Consider the following 26,510-nt stretch of genomic DNA (forward strand, 5'->3'; position numbering starts at 1 on the left):
CTTTTTTCCCCCCTCCTTCGACTGTGTCGGATTCACATCAATTTAATACGCTCCCGCCGGCACTCAAATAGCATCTCTGTTTCTTCTGGACAGATTTGAAGACTAATCCCATACTTTGGGCCTAATACAATTAAATGGTATTGAACCGATGCGTCGTTCCATACATCAGTTCCCTTCCAGTGAGTGATAGAGCCCACTGTTTTGCCGCAGGCCTAGGAAAGACATATGAGCTGGGGTGAAAAGGTTATGATTGTGGCTCGGGGTAGGTCCAAGAAATGAATCTTGCGGTGCCCAAATGTAAGAAACCAAAGACCATTATACAGAATGTATACAGTATATTACATTCATCTGCCGGTAACAATCTTACATTTTCATGTCTGCTCTTGTAATTTGAACAGGACTGATGTTGCAGAGTCATCTGATGAAAACCTATAAAACACCAAGTGTCTCATAAAGCGAAAAATAAATGAGCAGCATGCTGCAGCTTGAGAACAGAGATCCAGCAGTGTTTTGTCTTGTATAGCTGGGTTTAAAAGGCAAATCCCACAGTATGTTTATGGGCCTATATACTTGAATCAAGCATTGTCAGTGACTTAGCAGGCAGGAATACTAAGTTCAAGAGAGAGACAGGCAGAACTAGAGTGCTGAGGAAAGGCTTTTTGATTGATAAACAAGCTACAAGGTGAGGTATTGTACAAGAAACAACTGATTTTGTGTTAATTTGTCACTCTAGGAACTTTCCTGTCTAGACAATAGAAAATAAATGTCAAAATGAGTGAAGAGAAATGCCTTGCAGCATGATTTATAGCTGATAATATGAGCTCCACTTATCAAGAGGGGGAAAAAGTACAGTTTTGTTTTTTAAGGTTGCGCAGGTAGCTCTCAGGTGACAGTTTATTCTTCTTTGTTCTTCGGACACTCTTAGTTGGAATGATGTGGCCTTGTGTTGAAAGATTTGTACTAAAGCAGCTATTCATGGTTTAGCATTTGCAGTTGTTTGAAAGATTTAAAATATGGCTTTGAGAAACGCAAAAACGGTCTAAGTCTGTTTTCAAGGTCTGGCCACAGGTCCAGCAGGTGATTTTCAGCCGTTGGTAACGCCGCGCACAGACCCTCCATCATTTTGTGCCTGCTGTCAGTGAGAGGCTGCACACTGTGCCCTGACAAGACAGAGAACATTCATAAAGTTCCTGCAACGTCTCAGCAACCTTGACAGAACGCGGTGTGTGTGTGTGTGTGTTTTTTCTCCCTCTAAACTTATCTCCAGAGGCAGGAGTTGAGGGGAGTTCTGCTGTTCACAAGTAGCCTAAGAGCACCTGCCACATTCACGGCGCAAAGACGTCAATAAATCTGGCCACTAATGTACCGCAGAATCTTTTTCTCTCACTCTCTCTCTCTCTTCCTCCGCTTCTAATATTAATGAATGCCAGCTGAATGCTGCCATGGGCAAAGATAGAAACATGTTCTTTCCACTATGCTAACGTGAGCAAGGTTATAGCTGCTTCCTTATTCTGAGTGGAATTGGAAAATAGTTCACTTGGCTAGCAAAGGTTTATTGCAGAGCTATGGGTAAGTATTAGCCGAATGATAGGCAGGAATTAATGAATATCCTTTCAGGATGGTTATTATTGAAAGCTGAGCCAGTGAACTACCCAGCACCCAGGAAAGTAATTCTCTGAGCTGAATGATTAAAAGCTGTAATGAAGAGAAATTGGTTAAATAATAATGAGTTAAACCAGTGTAAAAATATACGTTTTTCACCACTTCCAACCCGTTATGAGAGGAGCGAAATGGGTTTACGGCACATGAAACCTTGAGGTTATTTTTAGAGGCCTCCCTTTCCCTTGCAACTCAGCAGTTGTAGCAATGAAAGAAACTCTCGATTCTGTATTCTTCCCCCAAAAGAAATTGTGATAATGAGGCTTCACCAGCGACCATGTGCCCATTAATATTTGATGCATCTGAACACACACACACACACACTCACAGAGCCACAAGCAGCCTCTTAAAAATACTATACACAACATATACAATCTAGGAAAATCTCAAAGCTGTCACATATAGATGTTGTGTAGATCCTACGTGTGTGTGTGTGTGTTGCTCAATCTTCTTAACGCTTCTTGTTGCTCATTTCCCGCCACTCCGGCTGTCTTTAAGAGGCGACGTCAAATCATCAGGGAGTGTGTGTGTGTGTGTGTGCGCGTGCGTCTTGATATACTTGGCCTATATCCTGTTGTGATAGTCACATGGCTTCTCTGAGACAGCAGTCATTTGTTACTGTCCTTTTAATCATGCTAATGCAACCTCTCTCTCTCTCTCTCTCTCTCTCTCTCTGCTCACAGAAAGCCGACCGAACTCACACACGCATTGGCGTGAACACACACTCGACATGTGCACAGACATTAAAGAAAAAATAGAGAAAGAATGGGATGCCCAGAGTCCCCTAAGGCATATGAATATCTTGAGTAGAGAATTCTATAACTCTGTATCTTTGCATGCCTGTGGGCACACTTAACACACACTCGTACACGTATTCACACAAATGGACGCACACGTTCACGCACGCAAACACGGGAGGAACAGACGACGAAAGACGCTACGGTATTGAATCAAATTAAGTGGTAATTTTGTAGCACCAGAGCGCTGCCACTGTCTTTTCCTTACTACCGTTTTCTCGAGTGCTGCACTGTATTAGTATTCTACTCAGACGCTACTCCGCTTTCTTCTCCTTCTCCCCTGCACTCCCATAGCCTCTCTCTCTCCTCCTGGGAGTTGAGCCCAGTGCATGTTAAGTGATAGGGCTTCAGAGTCTTACCGGCAGGGGTGTGGGTGCCACATAGCGCGCTGTGTAGGAGCCGTGTATCGTGGGGGAAGAGAGGGAGAAGGGGGCCCCTTTTAGTAAATCCACCCACCCGTGTAAAAATGATCAATCTCATGAATTTGCCAATAGGGAGTCATTGGCCGATCAGCAGAGACATAGGCAGATAATGAGAGAAATAGGGGGCGGGATTGGAAGGTAAAAAGAGAGAGGAAGGGGAGGGGTGTGGGGGGGGGGGAGAGAAAGAGTGATTACAGGGACAACAGGGAAGGAAATATTCAAAGGTATTGAAGGGAGAGAGGGAAAAAAAATGGAGAAAGATTGAGCAAGCGTGAGAGAACGGATTAGTGAAGACAAAAGAGCAGGTGAGTCTTGATAGACAGAGTTGCCATGAAAGAGAGAATGTGAACATCAATGTCTGCGCAGATAGGAAAGAGAGGAGAAGGGGAGGGAGGGAGGGATGGAGGGAGGGATGGATGGCGAGAGAGAAGAGAGAAATGGGCCATGTTTTTTTCCCTTTCACGCTTTGTGTCCCCCGTCTGAAAGCCAGCAGCCCGTTTTGGCGGCAGTGGAGCAAGGTACATGTTTGGGGTTCTTTTTGTCAAGCGTGAGCAGGTCCCGGTGAGGTAGTGACAAGAGAGAGAGAGAGAGAGAGAGAGAGAGAAAGGTGGGGGGGTGGGGGGGTTAAGGGGACTGAAAAAATGCCTGTCCTAAATTCAAGGCCTGGTACAGCCTAAGGGTGATTCCTACACTACCAGGCGGTGTGGTATGTAAATGTCATAGGATTCAACAGAGCGAGAGGCTGTCTTTCTCTGTTCGTTTGACAGGACATGACAGGGCAGGGGGTGCATCTCTCGCTTGTGTTGGTGTCAACACGAACACATTGGGTTTGACATCCATGAGTAGGGCTGCACTTAGATGCAACTCGGGGAAAAACCGGAAAAGTAACACAAGATACATTCCCAAGAATTGTATCAAATGTAATTGATATAATACTGTGCGTGGGCAGCTCTGTTCACACTATTTTGTGCACTTTGACCCCTAGATTCCAATCTTAATGCTATAATATACAATTATATTTTAGATGGAGTGCTTCTAACTTTGTGCAACAGTGCATAGAAGCCCAACACGATGATTTTGTGCAGCAAATGAGGTCAATAAAGAAATGGGTTTTCTGGTTTAGGGTGGAATAACTTCACTGGCCCGCACAGAGCCGTGACCTCAACCCCATCTAAAACCTTTAGGATGAGCTGGAACGCCGACATGCGAGCCAGGTGGTGTTGTCCGGCATCAGTGCTTAACCCCCGCTAATGCTCTTGTGGTTAAAAGGGAGCAAAATCCCTGCAGCCAGGTTCCAAAATCATGTGGAAAGCCTTTCAGAGGCAAGCAGAGGTTGTTATAGCAGCATATTAACAACTATGAGATGCTCAGCAGTCACATATGAGTGTAAAGCTTGGTTGTCCACAAATGTCACAAATTCAGATATCATATACTTTTGCGCATTAATTAAGAGTTTGACTTATCACTGCCTTCTACTGTTCAGTCAAGTTCATCTTCTCTGTATTCTCAACAGGTGCACACATCAGCAACACAAACAGGAGCTCTTTTTAAAATCCACCGCACATGTCCACTAACAATTCAGTGAATAAAGCTGACATTATTCAGCTGGAATCTGAATAAACGTGCATGCAGCGTGTGTGACCTTAAAGAGGGGAGGTTTGGAGAATCGCAGCATAAGGAGAAGAAAGTGAATAATTCTTTAAAGTGTAGCCTGAGGCACATTAGCATGTGCGCTAGCTATGGCGGCGCGTGGCTTTTTTTTTCTTTTTCTTTTTTTTTTTTTTCTCTACAGCACTTTTAGCACACCCCGTTTGTCAGAGGGAGGCATCATCCTTTATCGGCACATTTCATGTTTCCCAGAGGACTCTGTGAAGCGGGTGATATTATTGAGGAGCGCTGAGTCTTATTAAATTCCCAAGCATATTACCAGTCTCTCTCTCTTTCTCTCTCTCTTTCTCGTACACACTCGCATCTCTCTCTCTTTCTCTACCACTCACTGATTATGTTTCTCTCTCTCTTAATTTGGTCGCACACTCCACTGTAGCTCAACGAGCCGCCCCCCCTCACTCCATTCCTCTCTCAAGAGGAAACAAAGGAAGTAAATACATATTATTACTTTTTTCTTTTTTTTTTCAAATGACGCTCATCAGGTACTAACACAGCCTGCCCTTCCGTAGCCCTAGACGCTCATATGACTCACTCACTCACTGTATATGCCAGAGTCTCATCTGTTCTCTCTCTATTCTTGGTGATTTCTTTTCATCAAAGGACAGAGACAATGCTAATCTTTCAACCAGTGAACTGGATAGAAAGCAAATTCTCTGTCAGCTATGCTAGGATTAAGTTAGGAGTCATCAAAAGGATTTTTAGCCTTTTTTTTTCTCACACTGGCTTCTCCGCATAGAAAGTGATAAATCCACTACTATTAGTTTAATATCATTTCACAATGACTACAACTTCTTTCTTGAAAGCTTTCTTCATGATAAGAGTTTTAATGGCGCCAAAAAAACGAGTCGCAAGCCTGTTTCTAGGCTCCACACATGACAATAGAATGTGCTAGTATGTACAGTAATGGTAATAATGAGGGTGAAGTGAGCGTACATCTTCACTGCCCCTCGAGGGAGCTGAAACTTCCAGGTTCTCCGTTTCCTCATGTACTCTTTGCTCATAGTCTAAGAGAATGAGTGCGACTTTGCACCCGGCGTATTTATCAAACACGGCTTTTGCCGTTTTTTATGATGCTGACACGGGTGGTGATGCCTCTGTCTTCCTTGCTGCAAGGAAAGCCTATTTACATATGACCTTGCATGTGGCAATTGGTGGAACAGGGATTCGCAGAGTTTTATTTTGCTGGAATGATGTGCTTTTAGCTTGGATGTGACAGCAGAATATGAATATGAAAATATGAAAAGAGCAGTTGAGTCAGCGCGGGTCGTGATATTCATGAGGATTAGACATAATGTGTTTACTAGTTTGGGCGCTGACTTTACTGCATATTATGTTGATGGACTGAACGGTATGTGTGGGCTGTTTAAATGTACATATGTGTCTCGTTTTACATATAGCGCACATATTGTTCTTCATATGTATAAATGATAACCTGTCAGTAGATACCAGGATGATTTCAAGATCTTTCCCTGTCAATATTGTGAAAATAATAATTCTGCCTCCACTGGGGCACAGTTCATGTTTCCATGTGGTTTTGTGTACTACACAGGAGAGACAGTAAACAGCGATGTCGGTGTATGTGTGCGGCCACGCATGTGAGTCAGTGCTGAAGGTGTGCATCTGGGGGATAGCACGCATAAAGTAGTCAAGGCCCTTGAGGAATACCACTGTCTATGAACCATGGCACAATATCCTGTCTGTATCACTCATACATAAGCCATGCTGCATTCATTCAGAGAGAAAGCTAGATACATAGGCTTTAAGAACTTCATCCCCGTTGTATGTGAGATTGCGTGTGTGCTGTCAAAAAGTGCTTGATGCTGTGAAAATTGGATGCGGAAAATATCCTGTCTGCGCTGCATTTTTAATGGGGGACCACGCAGATGCAGGAATTATCATCCAAGCACTCCCTCCAGCCCTCAGTACCACGTCATGCGCGGCGCCCAAACATCTTTGCACCTCCAGGCTGAACTCAGTCGTCGTCTGGATCTGCTTTGGAGTCTTCCAGTCATTCGTGGAAAAGTTCTATTTGTCTCTTAAAACGCTGTCTCTGAGCACTGACAACTGATATGAAGCATCGCACAATACACAAACATTCCATCACGGGGGTGAGACTATTGGTGTCTGGTGTATATTTTTCTGTTCTCTTGTAGGAAAATGAGTCTGGCCTTTGGGGCTTTATTGCCCTAATCTGCAGTCCAGCCCGCACTTCTCCCAGCGGTGATTGATATTTAGAGACATCGGTGGGACAAAAACAGTTTGAGTTCTGACGCTCATGAAAGACCCATCAGCTCCATCGTCGATCAATGTGAATAAATATTTCCCACAACCCAGAAGCATTAGAATCAAGGACGGGAAAAAAAAGGCAGACAGAGGAAAAAGGAAAAATCAATTGGTCGAGAGCTTTGCTAAAAAGGGGGTGGGGAGCTGGTGGATGGGTAGAGGGGGTAGAAAGGGGGAAAAAAAAATAGGCCTGTCAAGCTGGGTGAATAATGAAGCATGTTTTCTGTGCTTCAAAGGCAAAGGAGAAAAGGCAAAGTGAAGTTATGCTACATACTTGGTGTCATAATGTCAAATTAATTTGAGTATCATATGAGCCAGAAATAAGGTACAGAGTGGAGAAGTGAATATGGGGGCTTGTGAACTCTTTAAGTATTAATTTACAATCTTCAAGTGTCTCTTTAAGGTGTAATCGGTATTTGTACAAAATATCAGTAGGGGTTCTCAAGTATTGCTGATCAATGCCAGTATACTCCCCTGTTACAGTTTGGTTGCTGAGAATTAAAGCTTCTGTATAGGCAGGCTAAGCCGGCTCTGTGTATGTGCTGGGGCTTCACCCCAGCTCCAGCCCTTAGCTAAATTCCCCTTGAAGTAGCTACACTACGCTATGCGCCATGATTGTTCTCCAGAACACGAGTTAACATCACTGCAGCATTTGAAAGGACTGTCTTAGACTCTATCAATGATGCAGATATTTGGACTTGAATTTTTACCCACTTTTTTTACCCCCAAACTGGTAAACAACCGATTTTGTGATGTTAGCCAAATGTGCGGAATAGCTATGTTTGTTAGTGATGCAACATAACATACATATTAGCTCATATATGCTAACATTTAGCATATATCCAATTGTCTCCTTGCGCTTTGTTTTTCTAGCTGCGCATCAGTTTCTTAAAGGATGAAACAGGCCTACATAGATGAAACTGAGGCATGTTGTCTTAATATTTGACTGCTAGCTTGGATGTTGTGCTACTACTTTACGTGAGTCAGTGTGGACTCCGTGAAGACACCGAGTAGTTACATTAAAATGGTTCTTATATGAAGCTTCAGTCTAAGACAGGTTGTGCGCTTTTAAGTTTTAAAATCCTGAAGAATTTGCTCAAAAACAAAACAATCCAAATCTTTGTGGCTGAGTAGACACATTTTCCAGTGTTGTTGTAGTTTCCTACAGCTTCCACTAGATGCTAATAAAGAGTCCTGTTATACTGATTCCACCTTTAAGCTAACCGAAACTGAGTGACCTCATGTTCTGTCGAAGTAGAAATAATAATTAAAGTCTACATTAGACTGTAAATAGTGCACAAGTGTATTAAAGGCTTAATGTAATCAGGCTCTCACAGAAGATGCTGACAAACTTGCTGTTATTTTAATCATTAAGTATGACCGTGTACTGCATTTAGCTTAAAACTGACTTCATCTCTAAGACAGTGATGCCACTCATGTCTTATACCCAACAATTTTCAACAAAACATAGGAGAAGCTGAGTGTTTATATTCCTTAGCTGCTGCTTACCTGTCTAAACCTCACCCACCCATGATATGAATCTCTTTCACCTTGTCTATCTCTCTCACTCACTCCTCTCGTTATTTTGATAGGGGATCTATTTGGTTTAAATTGACTCATTTTGTCAGTGGGAATCGGAGCAGGGAAACTGAAAGAGGGAAAAACGGGCAAGGCTGCTGCTGCTTTGATCCCTCTGACAGGCAGCGTGAAAAGTGCATTTCATAAAGGATGTTTGCCTGTGATGAGCCCGCCAGAGTGACAAATTGGGCCCCTGGTGCTTTAAATAATACACTGTGTATGTCTCCAGCCATGACGCTGTAGTTCTATATTGCTAAAGTGGCCTGTTAAGAGGGGTATGTGTCGTGGCTTGAAAGAAGGGCATGGTTAGTGACATAAATCCAGAGCAGGTTTCACTTCCAATAATCTCCCTTTCTTGTTCATCCGTGTGATACATGCGAATATTTAAAAGGGAAACTTGCTTTCAAGTGTCCACTCGCATTCAAGTCTAGATTTGGAGCTTCAGGGATAGGAAGCGACTTTTGAGTGATGACTGAAAAGAGCCTTGTTGTCTGCCTGTGGCGTTTGTTGCTGGAAACACAACCGTGCACTGATGAATGTTTAAGATGTGTTGATGTGTTGATGTGGTGTGCCACTGTCGCTGACAACCCCTTAGCTGGTGAAGCGAAGCGAGGAGGAGATGGTGAAAATGTTCAGATGAGCGTTTTTTTTTGCTTCCTCACACTGCATAATTTGACCCAGCATGCAAAACCTCTTAGTGATAAGGAGAAGAGGTGGGTTATGTGCACATAGTAGCTTCGTATAGGATGTTACAAATCAAAAAGTATGAATAAGATTACAAAGAAAAACAATGTGCAGACCATACACCGTACAGATCTCTCGAATGACAGGTGTCACTGGGGTCTTATTCATCAGAAACCCTTTGTAAGCCTCTTGGTTTTATAAATGCTCAGCTGCAGATGGTCCAACACCAGACCCGCGTGTCTCCTCCTCTCTCTCTCTCATGGATGCATCCCAAAATGGAGGAATCATCAGAGAAAATCTGGAGTCGGCATGACCTGCCGTTGAGTCTCAAGTCAAAGATACAGAGTGAATAGGGAAGGTGACAGCACACTGCCTCTCTGCAGCAAATCCAATATACTGCTCCAGGAGGGAACAAACTGTGGCCTATCTGCGAGATAGTCTATAATCCAGGACACCTTGGCGTTATCAGGCTGTATCGCTCTGAGCTTCTGCCTGAGCAAGAGTGGCTGGATAGTGTTTAAGGCACTCCAGAAATCAAAGATCACGATTTTCACCGAGCGCAAGCCTCTCCTAGTGAGAACAAGCCAGATATATGATGACATTTTGCCATCCTACACTATATCTGGACATGTTTTGGGCAATATGACTAGTATGCAAATGAGTATGATCAAGACAGCTCCATCAGACGCCTGCCATAGTGTAGGATGAGGCCGTCATGCTGTCACTGAAGTCTTTGCTTTCATTCTTGAACACTCAAACACTGTGGGAGGTTTTACACAGCACAGGCACCCTGGCCAGACTCAAGGATACATTAAAGAGGTGCTGGAGAACCTGTTTGCTGACTGGCACATCCTTTTAGCACTTTCATCAGTACTGCACTGTGCAGAGCCATTGATGCAGTTCGTTTTCAACCCTCCCAGTAGGTGTCCTTCTGTCCTTAAGGGAACATTCTCTTAAAACTGTCTGATTACGTGTTTGGTTATTACGCTGTAAAGATGTGTCTGGGAGTGTTGCCACATCCCAATATCTTACCAATTAAGCCTGTAACTCACACAGAGAGAGCAGATAGGAATGATGACTGAGACTGCAAACATCAGACTCAAATGGCAGACAGATTTTTTTTTTTTTTTAGTTTTATTGTAGCTGAAGAGAGCACCGGTGCTACGGCAACAGGTGTCCACAATGTTGAATCCACTGTTAACATTCAGGCTCACAACTTTTAATCCCCTATTGTAAAGGAGAATTAGAATTAGTCATTATTTTTGACATGTATAATGTTCACAGCTACCACAAAATTAAACTCAATGCAAAGAATTTGCACACAAACTAGCATTCCTCCATCTAAATCAACCTGTCGGCTGTTTCTCTCAGGGTTTTTGATGTACAACACAAGACTTTTTGAACCTTTTGAAACACACAATTTGCCTCCTCAGCTCCGAAGTGGAGCTCACTGTTCCTGTTTATGAGCGTGTATGCTGAAAAACTGAAAGCCTGTCCCTTGAGGTCAGCATAATTACCCCCACCACATTTCCACCACTAGCTTTCCATTAAGGTCATGACTCACCATGCCCAGCTCGCTCCGGCCTGTGTGCTAGCAGCTGAGAGCTAATTGCCACAGGATGACAAGCATGGTAGATAGTGGGTGTTATTTGGCTGACTCACAAGCTAACTAGTTAGCTCTCTACTGCTGACTACTTATCACAAGTGGAACCTTGGTTTTAGATATTAGGTGCTAATTGAACACGTTCTATATTTGGGCAGCCTTTTATTTTATTAATTTTTATTTTACTGTGCTGCTAACATAAAATAAGTAGTTGGTTGGTTCAATTCACTGCATGCATACAACATAATTTGCGGTATGTAGGTCATACATAGTTTTTCTTGTAAGAAGGACACATAATCAAATTCTAATGCAAATTTGCTGCTACTGCTATGCTGTTACTTTGCCAAGTGGTACAATACTTCATAGTTAAAGCTTCATATTTCCACCGCTGCTTAGAGGTGAACACGTGCGGAACATCACCGTTCATTTGAGCCATCAGATTACAAAAACAAACTCACCAAGGCCGCAGTTGTTGTCATATTTTCTTTTATTACTCAAGTCATCTTCGCAACCGTACCACCGCGGACCTACAGCGTAGCCATACAATCCCATGCTTTAGATGTTTGCTATAGTATGATCGGTAAAAAGCACAAATCACAGACTTTTTTCTCTCTTTTTTTTTATTTTAGGGAGTATTTAATTGAAATTGTATTTTGACAAATAACCATTTAATGGTGTAAAACAGGCTATTGTGTGAGCGCGCCTGGGAGTGTGCGATAAGAGTAACAGTGGAGGAGAAGCAATGACACTTCTTTTTCTAAAGACTGGAGAGAGAGAGAGAGAGAGAGAGAGAGAGAGAGAGAGAGAGAGAGAGAGAGAGAGAGCGGCAGATGATGTGTATGTGTGTGAGAAAGAGAGAATTTAGAGGAATAGTACACAATAAAAAAAAAAACACATTAAAAAAAAAAAAACTGATTTAACCCCTCGCTCACACACTCACAGTAGCTCAGTAAGCCCTACCATTTTCTACACACCCACCACCCCTTCATCTGTATTCTGTGTTTGTCTTATCAAATAATACTGTGTGCTTGTCTTCTTGTCTGTGGCTGGGAATGCCGAGCATCTACACACAAGCTTCACACACACACACACACACACACACACACACACACACACACACACATACACGCTGCATGGTTAATGTGGGCTTGCTACGGCGCAAAAAAAAAAAAAAAAAAAAAAAAAGCGGTGGTGTCTGTGTGCGGTGTGAAAACGAGCTGAGACTGCCATATTGTTTTATCGGTCGCTAGCAGTGTTGCATGTGTGCACCATAGCAGAGCAGCTAATGCTAATCCTTACGGGGCTTCCAGAGTATTCTGTATAAGCTCAGAGTGCCATGCTGAAGAAAAGAGCACATAAACAGAAGAGGGGGTGGGGGTGGGGGGGGGGGGGGAGGGGACGGTGACACAGTACTTTATTTTATACTGTAATTGGGTATTTCTTCAAGCATAACAGAATTACATATAGTAAGATGTGAGTTGTAGCTTGCAAAGGTGATTATAAGTGTTACGCTTTATGGATAATATGAATGCCTGATGAGAAAATCCCCCCTTTTTTTTTTTTTTTTTTTTAAAGATTTTGTGGATTTCAGAGCATAGTTAGGAAGTATATTTGAGTTAGGTGTTGTTTTTTTTGTAGTCTTGTGTGGCAGCAAGCCAGCGCCGTCCTTCTTATTAGCAGAATGGATGAGTCACTGTGCTTCTCTCCTCTCCACATCACGCTGTTGTTGTTCCACTTATAGAGGAGGTTAAGGGTCAGAAGTGCTCTGAGGACACGGCCCGTGGTGTCTGCATTTATGTGATTACACGTGAGTCGAGAGGCGGAGGAGGGAAAACACGCTTCCGGTTAACGGCGGCGAACCACCCGCTCGTACGAGAGGCTTCATCCGCCAGCGCCGTGTGCACACGCGTGCGAGATGAACGAGGGAGCGTGACACGCGGGGGACACTTTATTTATGGGGGTCTTCGGCTTGAGTGCTGACTGTTGAAACGGGCAGAGAGAGAGAGGCAGAGACGCACAGAGAGAGAGAGAGAGAGAGGATGTGTGTGCAGAGGGGAGGGAGAGTGCAAGCCACATTTGATAATTGGCTCAGAGATCGTCACCAGAATGAAATTATGCTAGTTAATCTCTCCTCAATTAATTACCTCAGGAGCAGGCCGCAGTACATTCATTATTCCAGAAAGAGTATTGACCCTGCTGAAAGAGAAAAGCCGCCATATCATACCCATGATGCCTACCTGCATTTGTTATTGTAAACGCCGGTTAGCGTATAGGCAGCAGCTAAAGGAGGGGGGAAAAAATGAGAGGGAAGTGATGTCATCATTTAACCTAGAAAATTTCTCCTATAAGTAGTGGACGGCCTCGTGTGTGTGTGTGTGTGTGTGTTTTTTTTTTTTTGTGATGCTGAGTCTTTGTTCCACACAGAGGTTGGGCATCTCGAGGAGCGAGGCAAAAGGAGGTGACAGCTCATTACAAAACTCGATCAGGGCTCTGTATCTTTTCCCTCCCTTCTCTCTCTCTCCCTCACTCACTCTCCCTCTCCTTTCCATTTTTCTTTGCGCCCGTCCTGCACCTCTCAAGGCATGGCGGGGTTAGTGGAGGGGAGGGGGGGGGGGTTCCAGATTATTCCCTTAGTTGCCCTTGCCAGGCAGTAAATACTTCAAGAAGCTCAGAAGGCGGCAGAGAATAGATCACCTGCTGCCACTTTCAACAGCGTTCCTCCAGCTGGCCTATAAGCAGCACTGCTAAAGCGGGGAAAAAAAAGGTTACTGCTACGTGGGAGAGATGTTACTCGTGCAAACAAGCACATGTGGGTCAAGTAGGGGCCTTCTTAACAGAGTGAGGATTGTGTAAACGCATTAGGGATGAACAGATATTTTTTTATGCATTAAGACATTATGTGATTAAGACAGAAAATGTGTTATTTTCTGCTCCCTTAGTCAAATTGGCCTCCTACTTACATGATCTGAACTGGACTAATAGGGGTTATATTTTTGAGGTTTGGATTCAACTTACTGCTGCACTGAGAAAAAAAACCCACTGCTGACGTTAATGCCATCAATTAATGCCGTTGCTAGCGGTGCACGCCATGACTTGCGCTTTCAAAAAGGTCATTGCTCCCCAAGACTCCCCCCCCCCTTTTGTTCTCATTTCCCCCCCCCCGCACCACTGCGTATCTTTCTCTCCTCCGTCCCCCCCTCCTTAATTGTCTGGCAAACATCTCAGCGAGAGAAAGACAAATATCGCTTTTTCCTGTGGATATTGTTCTGTCTGAACTCGCCGTCACGGCATTAATAATTTAGCACCTATTCTTTTTTCTCTCTCTCTCTCTCTCTCCGCTCCTTTCTCTCAGGAACACTTCCTCCCTCACCTTATTTTCTCCTCTCGGCCGTTCTCCCCTCCTTTCTTCTTTTTCCTCTCTCGGTTTCCTTCCCTCACCGCTTCCTTTCGTTCCCCACAGCCACGTCTTGTTGCATGTGTGCGTGTGTGTGTGTGTGTATATTCAGCATCTCTGAGTGTCTGTCTGCCTGTCTGTCTTTGATGCTGAGGACCTCTCAGCTGCGAGGCGATGCCACAGGGGTCTTGAGAAGCGAGACAGCCAAACACAGGGAGACTCACTCTTACACCGTAATTAGTCGGCAAGTTTCGCCTAATTAAATGGGACCCTATTAGAGGCGAGAACGAGTAGAAAGAAGAGAAACAAGAAAGACGACTGCAGAGCAACCACGGAGAGGACGCTAGCTCTCTTTGGTGTTATTTTTTTTGGGGAGGGGGCGGTTTTGATTTTCCTATCTCAATCTCTTCCCGTCGCTATCTCCTTGTATCACTTTTCACTCGTCTCCCTTCTTTCTCCTCTCCTATTTTCTCATGAAGGGCTTGAACATTTCCAACAGCTGGTTTTTCAGGATAAATACTTCATTTTTTCTCCCACCCCCACCCCCACCCCCCCTCCTCCTCAGCCTCTAGGAGTAATCTGTATGACACCCCAGCAATGTACACTTTCATCTTCACGCTGATTGCTCCGCCGTGCAAAATAGATCTGTCCGTACAAGCGGGCCTTTGATGAGGGGTGCGAGGCAATCACGAGCCCCATTTCCGAGATTCACTGTTCTCACACAGACGCCCCCTTGCGTCTTTTTACCCAGCCCTAAAAATAAATAAATAAAAAGAATCAAGAAGAAGATGCTCCATTGTGCCTTCAAATTGGAACCATGTGGATGGGTGTAAATGACATTTGGGGGGGTTTAAGTGTTTTTTTTTTTAGCCTCCTTAATGTGGGGAATGTGATGGAGGCCTATTTGATTGAATTAGTAAAGAGGTGAGAGGTGCCTGGCATCTGCCTGGACACAGGACTTCATTGTTAGAGCGATAATATAAAACCTTAAACAGTCTAAATCCAGGTCCTTGAATTGATAAGTTAATGTGTGCATCCATGAGAGCACATGGTGTGACCTGGGAGCACATGTTGTAATGATTTATTTACAGTACAGTACGTCTTCTGTTGTCCCCTATCATCGCCGTTTCTCCTCCAGTGTTTGTCGCCCGTCCTTTCTTCCTCTCTCTCTCCTTGTCTTTGCTCACGTCCTCGATTCTTCCTCCTCTCCTCCTGTCTTCCTTACTCTCCTCTCCTCTCTCCACTGCTCTCTTTGGCAGTGTGTTTGGCCTATGACGGCCCAGAGGCAGCCATGCTGTCTTCTCCACTCAATCTGCCGTTTCCCTTCTCCCAGGCCCTGACCCTGCTATACTCAGCACACACACTCTCTCTGTCTCTCTCCTTTTATTCTCTGCCTGTCTATCCCCCCCCCCACCCCCCCCCCCCCCCTCTCTACATCATTCCTGTCTTCATCCCCGTCCCTCATGCCCTCCTCCTCCCTCTCTGCTCTGACCCCTATCCGCTGTCCAGCCGACTGCAATGTCTGTCAAAGACACAGCGTAGAGACACACGCAGGCACATCACCTCTGTTTTGTTTCCTCTTCCCTCTCAGTCTTTTTTTTTTTTTTCTTCTTCTTCATCTCCCCTCCCTCCCGCTCCCCTCCATCCCTTCTTCCCAGTGCCTCAGCTGGGTTGAATCTGCTGGCCGGAAAAGAGAGGGCAATAGGTCGCGGAGCTACAGTCTGGGTAGCAGGGGTTCATAGCGGAAGCCAAAAGACAGAGAAGGAAAGGAGAGGAAGAAGTGACGGTGCGAGGGAGAACACAGTTCAAAAGTGAAAGGGTCAGCGACGTAGATAAAACGCGGACTGGCAAGTGGACTTACTGACATGCACCACGGTGTAAACACAATGCACTCTTTCACAAACAAACACACTAAACCGAATTGCCCAGAAATGCCCACGCAACAGACATTTAGTGTGCATATGCCCAGAAGCAATGACAGTCTAACCCTCCTTTTTTTTTTTTTTTTTTTTTTTCCCTACACTGCAACATCTTAGTGACTGCTAAAGAAGCCGCATCAAATCGCTACTGTAACCCAGCAGTGGAGGTTCTTTTGAAATATCCCACAGTGTAAGCTAGTCAGCTGATAGGGTGGCTGACTAAAGCCAGCTAAGAAAAGCCACAGCTCAACCAGCGCAGCCACTGGCCCACTTTCAGCCTGCTTTTCTTGCAAGTTGAAAGCCTGTGTACAAATGAAGAAAAACCGCCACTATAGACTCATTAATGCGCATGCACAAAAAAAAAGAAAAAAAAAATGTAGCAGGCTAAAATCACCAAATGCGCACAGTATGAGGCAGAAATATCTGCGAGCATTGATACACAGTGGTGTGTCAGCGGGTAATCATCACTTCAGCAGCGCACGACTTTTGTCCATATGGAATTACATCTCAGAGAAAAGCTGCTGCTCTTCTGTTCTGCCCGTCGCCCTTCTAACTCATCTGCCAATCACTCCCTGATCCACTACCACCGCCACCCCCCCTCCCCCTCCCCTCCCTCACTCCTCCGGAAGCCTCTTTTGAGTAAATGTAGAAGAGGGCCAATGGCTTTTGCGTTGCAGGCCATTATGAGCAGACCAGCCCCCGCTTGGCTGAAAGCTGTTCTCTCCCAGTGACGGAGATAGCCAGCGCAGCCTGTGGCACCCAGACTGTACCACTGTTTCTGGCTCTGTATACCAAATAACAAGGCCGGTGCCCCGGGGATGCAACCTGGGATGGAGTGCCTCCTTGCTCAGCTCTCAGTGTTGGTAGCAAGGCTTTTTAACACAGCAGAGTGACCCACTTGTATTGTGTTATATTGTGGTTGTTAGTGTGGGCTGGCGGGATGTTTGTGAATATGTAACAAAAGCCTGCTACTGCACTGTGTGTGTGCTCTCAGGGCTTTTCTTTGAAGATATTTTCTACGTCCTGATTTCTGAATTGGGTCTTGAAAGGGCCTATGGATATGTATGGAAGCGATGTTGCGTGTCTTCTCTGTGGAAATACTTTTGAAAATTACAATTAATTCTTTTTCAGCTTTGTATTGTAATGCTTTTGCTTTCATTCCTGCGACTTTACATTGTTAGATTTAATAATAAAATGATAAAATAAGACAGTGAGGGTCTACATGGTAGTGGGAGGAGTGATGTTTTTCACTATTCTTGCTTTGAAAAAAAAAAAAATGTTGATGATGAGTTGACGTTAAAATCAATTAAGCATCACCCACAGCTGTTTCTCAGCCAGTGGGTTCAAGAACTGGTCCAGGCTGAAGTTGGTACTTTATTTGTCCAGTGGCAAAGGACAGATGGATTTAAGTGGTTTTAAAGTACTCATATTGATGGCCCAACCTCAGGGGGAGGTGACACTTATGAAAAGAGACAGAGAGGGGAAAAAAAACAAAAAAAAAACAGCGTTTTTGCTTTGATATAGCAACCCAGTTCATTAGCTCAGTGGGAAATGTCTTCTCATTTTTAGCAAGCCAGCAGAGCCAATGGACCATGGCTAGCAAATAATCATCCTCCCTTTCAGTCCGTACAACACACAGAGCGCTGGCTAACTACCTCAGCAGCCCATCGTGTAGGGCGGCGGAGATGAGATGCTGAAAGTTGGCTGCTTACCCATGAGAGCTGGAGGAAGCAAGAGGTCCTCCCTGCTGATTTTTTTTTTTTTTTTTTTTTTACCAGTTTGTCTGAATGTGACTGGGGTGAAGAGACAATTGGATGAGAATTCAGGGAGCAGGGCGCCGCAGCCTCAAGAGAGCCGCTGTGCATTGTGGGTAGCCTGACGGCTCAATTGTAGGTGTAAATGAGCAAGACAATCAGTACCTGGTATCCGCTTGTCTCTTTGATGACTGTGTTCACGAAGCTGAGACAGAGAAAAGGAGAGGGGGAGGCAGACAAAGACGTCTTCTCTTGCAACGCCATGATCCACAAGCCACACTTATCATTTTCATCACATCAGCCAGCATGTTAACTCTTTGCGACTGCCATTACCTCTCTCAATTTTGTTTTTCTTGCCTTTCTTCTTCATTTATTTAGCTATTTACATTTCATTAAACAGAAGCACTCAGTTGTTTGGACTGGTTAATGACAAAATGTTATTTGATTTTTTTTCTATCGAGTGGCAGTCGCTCCCCGAGGCTCAGGCTATACATTGAGTGGCAATAATTAGCTGATGCTTTACAAAAAGGTAATTTGTGACACGAAAAACGTATTCCGATAGGTGTTTAGTAGGGTCTCTAGAAGCATAGGAATGGCACTCTTGAAGTCATACAGAATGTTTTCCTGAAAGGCACTCATAGTGAAACAAGCGATCCCTTTGTTGATTGAAAAAAGTCAATTCAGTAGGACTACGAAGGCCTCTCATTCTGTTCTTCCTATCTCCTCCTTTCTTTGCTGTCCTTGTCCTCTGCTGCATTGTGTCTCCAAGTCATGTGTCTGCTCTGCATAACACTCTCTTGATGCTGTTGTCGACATGTTCTTTTAGTTACCGTCTCAGTGTTGCTCAAGGTCTCTCATACAGTATACAAATATACTTTTTTATTGCATAAGTGAAAAAAAACACAAAGAGTGATTTCTGTTCTATTTTTTTCTTTTACAGGAGAAAAAGAGCATTAAAAGTAAGCCATGGTCCAAACTATTTTTTTTTCCTCTCTCTCTTTATTTTTTTATTTTTTTATTTTTACAATGGGCAAAGGCATGCTTGGCTTGGTTTGCACTCACCCTCGCTTTTGCTTGATTTTGGTTTTTCCATACTTCGCATCAGGTCATGAATAAATTACATCTAACATAGCATCTCTATAACACTGGCACTCCTATTAACTCGGGCACTGTGTAATGTCTAAGCCTTGGGTCAGGGCTGTGGAGTAGACTCCTTCCTTCCTTCCTTCCTCCCCTCCTCACAGTTGTTGTCTTATATTGAGCTCATTACTCAGCTTTGGTTGGCTGTATTTGGGATAATTATCTTTCACGTATCGCGCTGGAACAAACTCTTGCAGTGTCTGACAGTAGTCACTGACAGTAGGAGTGTCTGTCAGACCTGTTGTCCTGGTCTAGCATCGTAAGCACATAATTTGCTTTCCACAATAATACAGTAGACGTAGTTAATCTGAGGCCAGCGCTCAGCTAGGTAATTGGTTAAGACCCCTATTAGTGGATTTAAGAGGATATCAGGGCGCTTGAGCCACGCAAAGCTATTAAGCTACTTAGATCAGAATGTGATTGCTGTCTGTCAATCACCAGATAAGAAAACAGGGTGTTGTTGGACTCCAATCTCACAAACATACTCGCCCCCACACACATTACAGACGAGCAGAGAGCGAGCCTAATCATACATGTGAAATTTTTTTTTAGATCAGTGCAAACTGAAAAACACATACTGACCCTCTTCCCTTCTCTGTCCCCCTTGTCCCATCCCCCCCCCCTTCCCCCTCTCAGCACAAACACGTTTTGAAGCATGACATTGTTTCAACTCTGATTCACGCCACTGTTTTTTAGTTTGAGGCTTTTGTCGTAGCCGGTGGAGTTTTCCTTTTCATTGTTGTTTTCTGTTACCGTTTCTGTCATGTGGTTATGGGTTCTGCATGAAAAAAAAAAAAAAAAAAAAAAAAATGCAATTTTTTATTCGTACAAGCTTAAGTCTATTCACGAGTGACAACATTCAGAACATACATATCTGTGGTAATAGGTGCCTGGTAACCATTGTGACCAGTTTTTATTGATTTTTACCTTCTTCATCAACACTTAGATGCGATGATGTCTTCTTTAGGGAAAAATACAGATTCACGCATCTAATGGAGGAATTCATAATAAGGCAATCTTATTTGACACATACCACAACAAACACTTAGTGTTAGGAAATTTATTGAGTCAAAAATGTTAGATTATCATTTAATATCCAATTTTAGTGAGGCAAACAATATCACTTACTTTTGTTTTTTCTCTTCTCTGCTTCCTCTAGACTCCCGGCCCTTGCCTGACGTAGCCATGACTGGCAAGTGCACCCGGGAATGTGACGAGTACGGCCACTCGGACTCCTGCTGGATGCCTGTGCGCACGTCGCCAGAGCGACGGCCATCCAAGTCAACCACCACCCCCCAACAACCAAAGCTTTCCACTTTCATGAGCGGCAACGGCAGCGGCAGCAGCAGCGCCGAGCAGCCCGGCAGCCAAGAGACCCTCGCCATGGCCGCCATGGCCAACGGAGACCCCACCGCCACTCACATGATGGGCGACCGCAATCGCAACCTGCTCAACAAGAAGATGGCCTCTTCCTCCTCCTCCTATGAGGCTTTCGGCTCGCCTTCCTACGGCTCGCCTGGAGGTGGGGAGGAGACACTGGGCCACCCCACTGAGGAGATCCCTCTGGCACCTACTGGGGAGTACAAGCCCACATCCTGTGGTACTCTGACGCGACGGGAGGTGTACCTGTGAGCTGGGAGTGTTAGACACACCTGCTGTGCCACAACACATGGCATTAAAATACAACACTAAGCATAGCTGCTTACCCACCACCGTTAAAGCTCTAGAAGCTCTTAGCCACCCTTGTTCTGCACAAGGTAGGACTAAACTCTCTCCAAAGACTTTTACGACAGCTCCATAATGAAAAATCTAAGTGGATATATAAACATAGTACCATTTTTTTTAAAGTGCTAATTCCGGCGATGACCTGGAAGAAAGGAGGAGGAGGAAAAACTATTGAGAGCATTGATGGGACTTGAGATGAGGCTGTTTTTCTGGCGAGTTGGGCTCTTGTGACATAATCTGCTGCCTGACAGTCAATCTGTACAATAATCAACTCATTTTACATATACAATACATGCATGCATTACCCCCCTTGTCCCCCATGAAGACCCCATTTCCTTGAAGATGACACTGTACAAAAGAGACCATTTTCTTTTTCTGTTTGTGTTTTTTTCTAGAAACAAAGCTGTACGTGTGGACTATTTTGACTTTAACGTGTGTCTGGTAATGCTTTTTTTTTTTTTATTATTATTGTTTTAGAACAGTGCAAGACTCCAGCCACGATGTTCTGTGGCTGCAACAATATATTGGACATAATGGTCTCGATCGCACCCGAGCTGTCCGTGGATTCTGTCATCTTGACTGTTTGTGACGAAAGTTGCTCATTAGCAGACCAAAACTTGATTCAAATCTTATAACGGGAAAGACTAAGCTTTAAATATTCTGCCCACAAAACAAGACCTGTTTCAGTCAGTCTCCTGAAAACGGAGATTCCTGGACGGAAACGGGAGCCAATGGGATTTGCTGCAACGACACATTGGTTCGGACTACAACACCACTGGTATACTCTTAACAAACATACTGTATGATGACTGATTCTAACTTACCAGTGTGGACACTCTTCACGGATGAAAAGTCACTCATTGTACATAAACATTGGACCACAGTAACAACGCGTACTGCTCTCATCCCCTTTTGTCTCGCTACCCTCCTCAGTCTCTCGTTCTTTGTCTTTGATCGGCCCCTCCCCTTTACACCTCTCCTTAACGAGATGCAAGAACTTAGAGCCATGACCTATCATCATCGCATTGGCTGTAAAGCATGTGTGTACATGGTAGTGCATATTCAGTGATCACCTCAGCGGGATGCTGCTGTTTATATCAAAGTTGTAATACTTACCCTGTTTTTCCTCTCATAAACTCGTCACACGAACATGCAAACACAACGAAGCGGAGAAACATATTCATTTAACAAAAGGCCAGTGGCGCTGAGTGGTATCCTGGGTAAGCACAGTTTGTGGCATGCCAAGATTAAAATTATCAAGGTGCAATTGAAATTGTATGAGTGTATGGGCCAGATATGCAGTATATAGTATGTGTGTATAGGCCATACTTAGTGTATAGATGTACACCAATAATAGGCTTAGGAGGGCGTAAACATGGCCAAGCTGGTTACTTAAACAGCTGCAAGAACAACTTTTTACTGTTATTCCTTTTTTTTTTTCTGTGTGTGTGTGTGTGTGTGTGTGATAGACCGAGCAATAAATATCATAACGTACACGTGACCAACAAGCATCAACTTCTTTTTCATTTCTTCTCAAGCCTTCAAGGTGACATTAACCCACACGCGGCCGTCCTAGAGTCCTTTTAGCACTAGCGGATGTTGCTTTCCATACAGTACATGGCGATGGCATCTTTGAGCACGAATGTAAGAATCAGCTCAATGGAGAACAATCAAAAAGCAACATCTGAACGAACAGTAACCGGGGGAAGTTTTTTCGGGAAATTACAGGCTGAGGAGAAAAAAAAAACAAAAAACGGTGTTATTAAAGTGAAACCAAAGCTTCGTGAACAGGATGAAGCATTGCCCCGTCAGTTAGAAAAGTAGCTTTTCTGGGAGAACTTTGCTTTAAGTCCACATTACGCGAAGAATCTTTTTTTTTTTTTTTTTTTGAAGTGAAGGATTGAGATTGAACGATAAGAATGTGATGTCTCTCCAAAACATCCGTTACATCCTCAAGAGCTGACGCCTAATGACCACAAACACACAGACACATGACAATGTTGAGATGTTGTGCCTCCCTGTCTACAGTGATTTTTTTCTTTTTTTTCTCAGCTACAGAGGTGCAAAATCTCATGACTGTAATAAAGCAAAAGAAAATTAGATGCAATGGAACTTTTTTGTATGTTAGCAAAACCCCTTTGGTTTGACCGGAGCTGCTTTTTCTGCATTCCGGCAATCTATAGTCTGTAAGTACTACTCATTGTTCGAAAGAAAGTGCTCCTATACTTATCAACTGTATACATAAATATTTACTTTTTACTGCACGTTTAATGGGAACTTACTTCAATTAATGAGAAGGAAGAAGAAAAAAACTGTAAAACAAAATGTACAAAAAAATGTTATCCCTGTAAACATGGAAATCCACCTTGTTGCTTGCTTTTGTTATACCTAAAGAAACATTAGCCATGTAGTACAACTTAGTACATCAGTTAAGACCATACCATTGATCTTTATTTTTTTTTTTGTGTGTGTGTTTCATACTTGATCAAAGTGTCTCTTATATCACCACGAAACCCAAATCTTTCTATCTTACGTTTCATATACATCGACTTTATATCACGAGATTTTTATCTTCATCTTGTATTTTACTTTTTAATCCCATACACTGATTTGTTATACGACGGAAATGATCATGACAATGTAATCTATGTTTTTACTTTTTTTTTTTTTTTTTTTTTTTCTTTATCTGGTGCCACTTTGTATATCTAGAGTGCTTCTGAAAAAAAGAAAACATAAAAAAACAACAAAAAAAAAACAACAACAAAACTAGAGTGAATGCAAATATGCAATTGTGCCTTTTTATACCAATTGGTATGATTAAATGTTGGTTTGGAATGGTGCATAAACAATTACGTTGACATGCTTACAAAAGTAGATGGGGTGGCATTTAAGAACGGAATGAAATACATTTGCATATCTTAGATGAAATCCCATGATGTCAAAGGCTTCTTGGAGGACGACCAGTCAAATGTCAGTGAGCCTATCGGTCTAATACTCAAATGGCTATCGTTCACTGGGTTTAATTAACTTGTTGAAATATCCATTCCTAGTGTAGTGCATTACAGAATGAGTACAGGTACATTCAAAAGTTGCTTGTTGGTAGTAATAATAATGATATAATGGATTTTTTTGTCGTGTTCCGCTCATGTACATGTATGACATCAGAGGTCAAGTAACCTTCTTTGTGCATGAAACAAGCTCTAGGACTGAATATAGAAGCATAGAAAGATAGAGGAAGAGAGGGGGGAATAAAAAAATACAAAAAAAAAAAAAAAAAAAAAAAGCTTGGAGACATTTGACTGCTCAGAGTTGAGGGAGCCTAGAGATAAAAATGCTAATGTGACGGTTTACTAGGAGGAGTGGAAGTAGGGGGAGAAAAAAAAAGCTGCAAGGGAGAGTAGCTGACAGAACACACACCTCAGGGTGTGAGCAACACAACACTCATACACACAGATTTACAGTATATGCATATCAGTAGACGATGAAACCCCATCCTACAAATAAGTGTGGTACAATATTTGCTATGATATTGCAAGGTGATGCTTTGAATTTCTAGATCAGATGAAAATGAAGACTTTGTAGAGTAAACCTCAGAAAAAGTGAAGACATGAAAGGAGAGGAAAAAAAAAAAAAAAAAACGCCATACATTGGCAACAACACTGAAAACAGTGTATACTAGATCATTTCTGAGCACCGATAGACTCAGTAAATCATTTTTTTCCTGACTTCTACAGACGTTATGTTGGATTTTTTCTCAACATTTGACAGAAAAACATAAAGTTTGTAACAACCTGCCATGAAAAGTGTATGTATCTTGTTGCTGCCCGAGGTGTGTGTTCAGTCTGTGCTCTCCTCTATTCGTATAGCATTCACAGTGTGTAATGAGATTTGTAACATTAACCATTACTATTTGTCCTGCGACTTGGATGTTGATATAGAAATTGAGGAACAAATTTATCATCGTTTAATATGAGTCACTATGCACGCAGCTTAGCTGAACATGGCAAAGTGTATTGAACGCAAGTCCACTTCTATTTATGAGATATTTTACATAATTTAATTTGCTTTTGTACAGTTTTGTGTAAATAAATTGCTTGTCATTTTTGTGTCTGCAAAAATTAAAATATAACATGGTAAAACAAAACTGTCTCCCTCACTGAGTCTATATGTACTGTATGTTTGTGTCTAGAATAAAAGTGATTTATGGATTTGTTTAATTTACTTAACATTTAATTGACCAGAACTCCACCTTAACATAAAAACAACTCTGTTATTTGCTTTTTAAAAGTTACACTGGTGATTTTCATGAATCCTGAACTGGGTAACTTTAACTGGACAGTTCCAATAACCTAAATAAATAGAGATATATTACATTGTACACATGCAAACATTGTATTTCAGCTTATATGCAGCATTTATTTCAGTATATTAACCAAACAGTGTATTAATACGGTAGTAGTCTTATTCCAAAATGAAATATCCAAGTAAACCAATCACATTTTTTCTAGTTTATCCATAAAATCATTATTTAAAGCTGCAAGTAATGTTTTTTTGGTGTGTGTGCTGTTGTCGTATTGTCATTCTGGAGCAGTTTAACAAGGTCAGAACAGAAGATAAGACAAATTATCAAATTATAAGGTAGTTGCGGCTAACGTGTTAGCAAACCTATGTACAAATCAAGCATGCATGTAGCAACATCATCCATTTGAAGTTGTTTTTTCTTTCTACCAGATGCATGTAAGCCCAATATACACTCTACGTTAAACCCTGTTTTAAGCTCCATCCACTTCACAGAAATATATGTGGCATATATAGTTCACTATATTCTATATCAGAAGATATTCACTAACAGATGGAAACCACGTTGATCCAAGTAGAATTTGTAGGCCGTAAAAACAAACAAACGGGCTCAAAGAGACATAAAAGCTCCACAGAGCTGAGGGGAATTGTGGAGTCGGGTGTTAATTTTCTGTGGGTTCATCACTATAAGCAACACTTTGCTTATAGTACATGTAGTTATTTGATCTAATGATAATGTAAAAACATTGATGAGTGCAGCTTTAAGATACAAGTCAATGTTTTTGATGAGAAAACAATCTGTCAGTAATAATGCCAGCAACGTGGAACATATCCCGCCAGAAACCTTTTTCAACTGTTCCCAAAGAAGAATATGAATACAGTGGGCTGATATACAGTAAGATTTATGCATTTCTATCATGGTAATAAGCCTGTGTGTCACATTAATGTGGACAGATCATGTCCAAAACGCATTCAAAAAGTGACACAAGTGGCCCTTTTCTCCTGTCAGCTGTTAAGTGCGTGTACATGCACATGTTGATGCGTGTGCATATATTTATATATATTTAAATGAGCGTTTTCTATCTCGCCTATATACGTCCGGGTGATGTATGAGGCAATGACAGGCTAGGTAATTAGAGATCCATTCCACTCCATTCCCTATGCTCTGATTAACAGCACACACACACCGCAGCCTCTCCTACACCCTCAAACCGCTAATGGCGTCTTGGAAAAACCAAAAACACGCTATAAAATTGCATCTCCAAAGTTCAACAGTTTGGAGAAAGTTTCCCTCTCACCTGTCACGGGGATATTAGAGGACGTACGTTTAACAAGACACACGGCGGTGTTGTGTCATATCATCCCTCACATTATTAACTGGAGAAAAAAAAAACAGGTTTTTGTCCACAAAGCTGGGAAGTTTTGTTGATGTACAATTTCAATTAGAAATTGAAAAGTGCAGCCATCCCCCCCCTCCCCCCCTCCCCCCACATGTTTGTCTTCAAAAGATGCCACTTCTAAGAAATACTAGGTTTGAATCATGTTGATATGCAAATGCTCGAGCTCATTTTCTTGTCCTCTCTGA

The 26,510-nt window shown here is 42.8% G+C and overlaps 1 protein-coding gene and 1 long non-coding RNA gene across 2 annotated transcripts in view; one reads left to right on the forward strand and one right to left on the reverse strand.

Annotated features, from left to right (window-relative positions):
• pcdh7b (protocadherin 7b) overlaps nt 1-22,557 on the forward strand; it is a 110,401-nt gene extending 87,844 nt beyond the window's left edge. The window contains exon 3 of the mRNA XM_044341501.1: nt 20,061-22,557. Coding sequence (XP_044197436.1) covers nt 20,061-20,533 — 473 coding nt within the window. The 3' untranslated portion in view covers nt 20,534-22,557. The remainder of the gene's footprint in view (nt 1-20,060) is intronic.
• On the reverse strand, nt 19,539-20,119 carry LOC122973769. The gene is made up of 3 exons (XR_006400127.1): nt 20,030-20,119; nt 19,829-19,890; nt 19,539-19,679 (listed from the first exon to the last, which is right to left on the reverse strand). It is a non-coding gene; the product is annotated as an uncharacterized LOC122973769 (long non-coding RNA).
• Nucleotides 22,558-26,510: the final 3,953 nt, after the last annotated feature.

Source organism: Thunnus albacares, chromosome 22 (assembly GCF_914725855.1).
Source record: "Thunnus albacares chromosome 22, fThuAlb1.1, whole genome shotgun sequence".
In the NCBI taxonomy this organism is placed as follows: Eukaryota; Metazoa; Chordata; class Actinopteri; order Scombriformes; family Scombridae; genus Thunnus; species Thunnus albacares.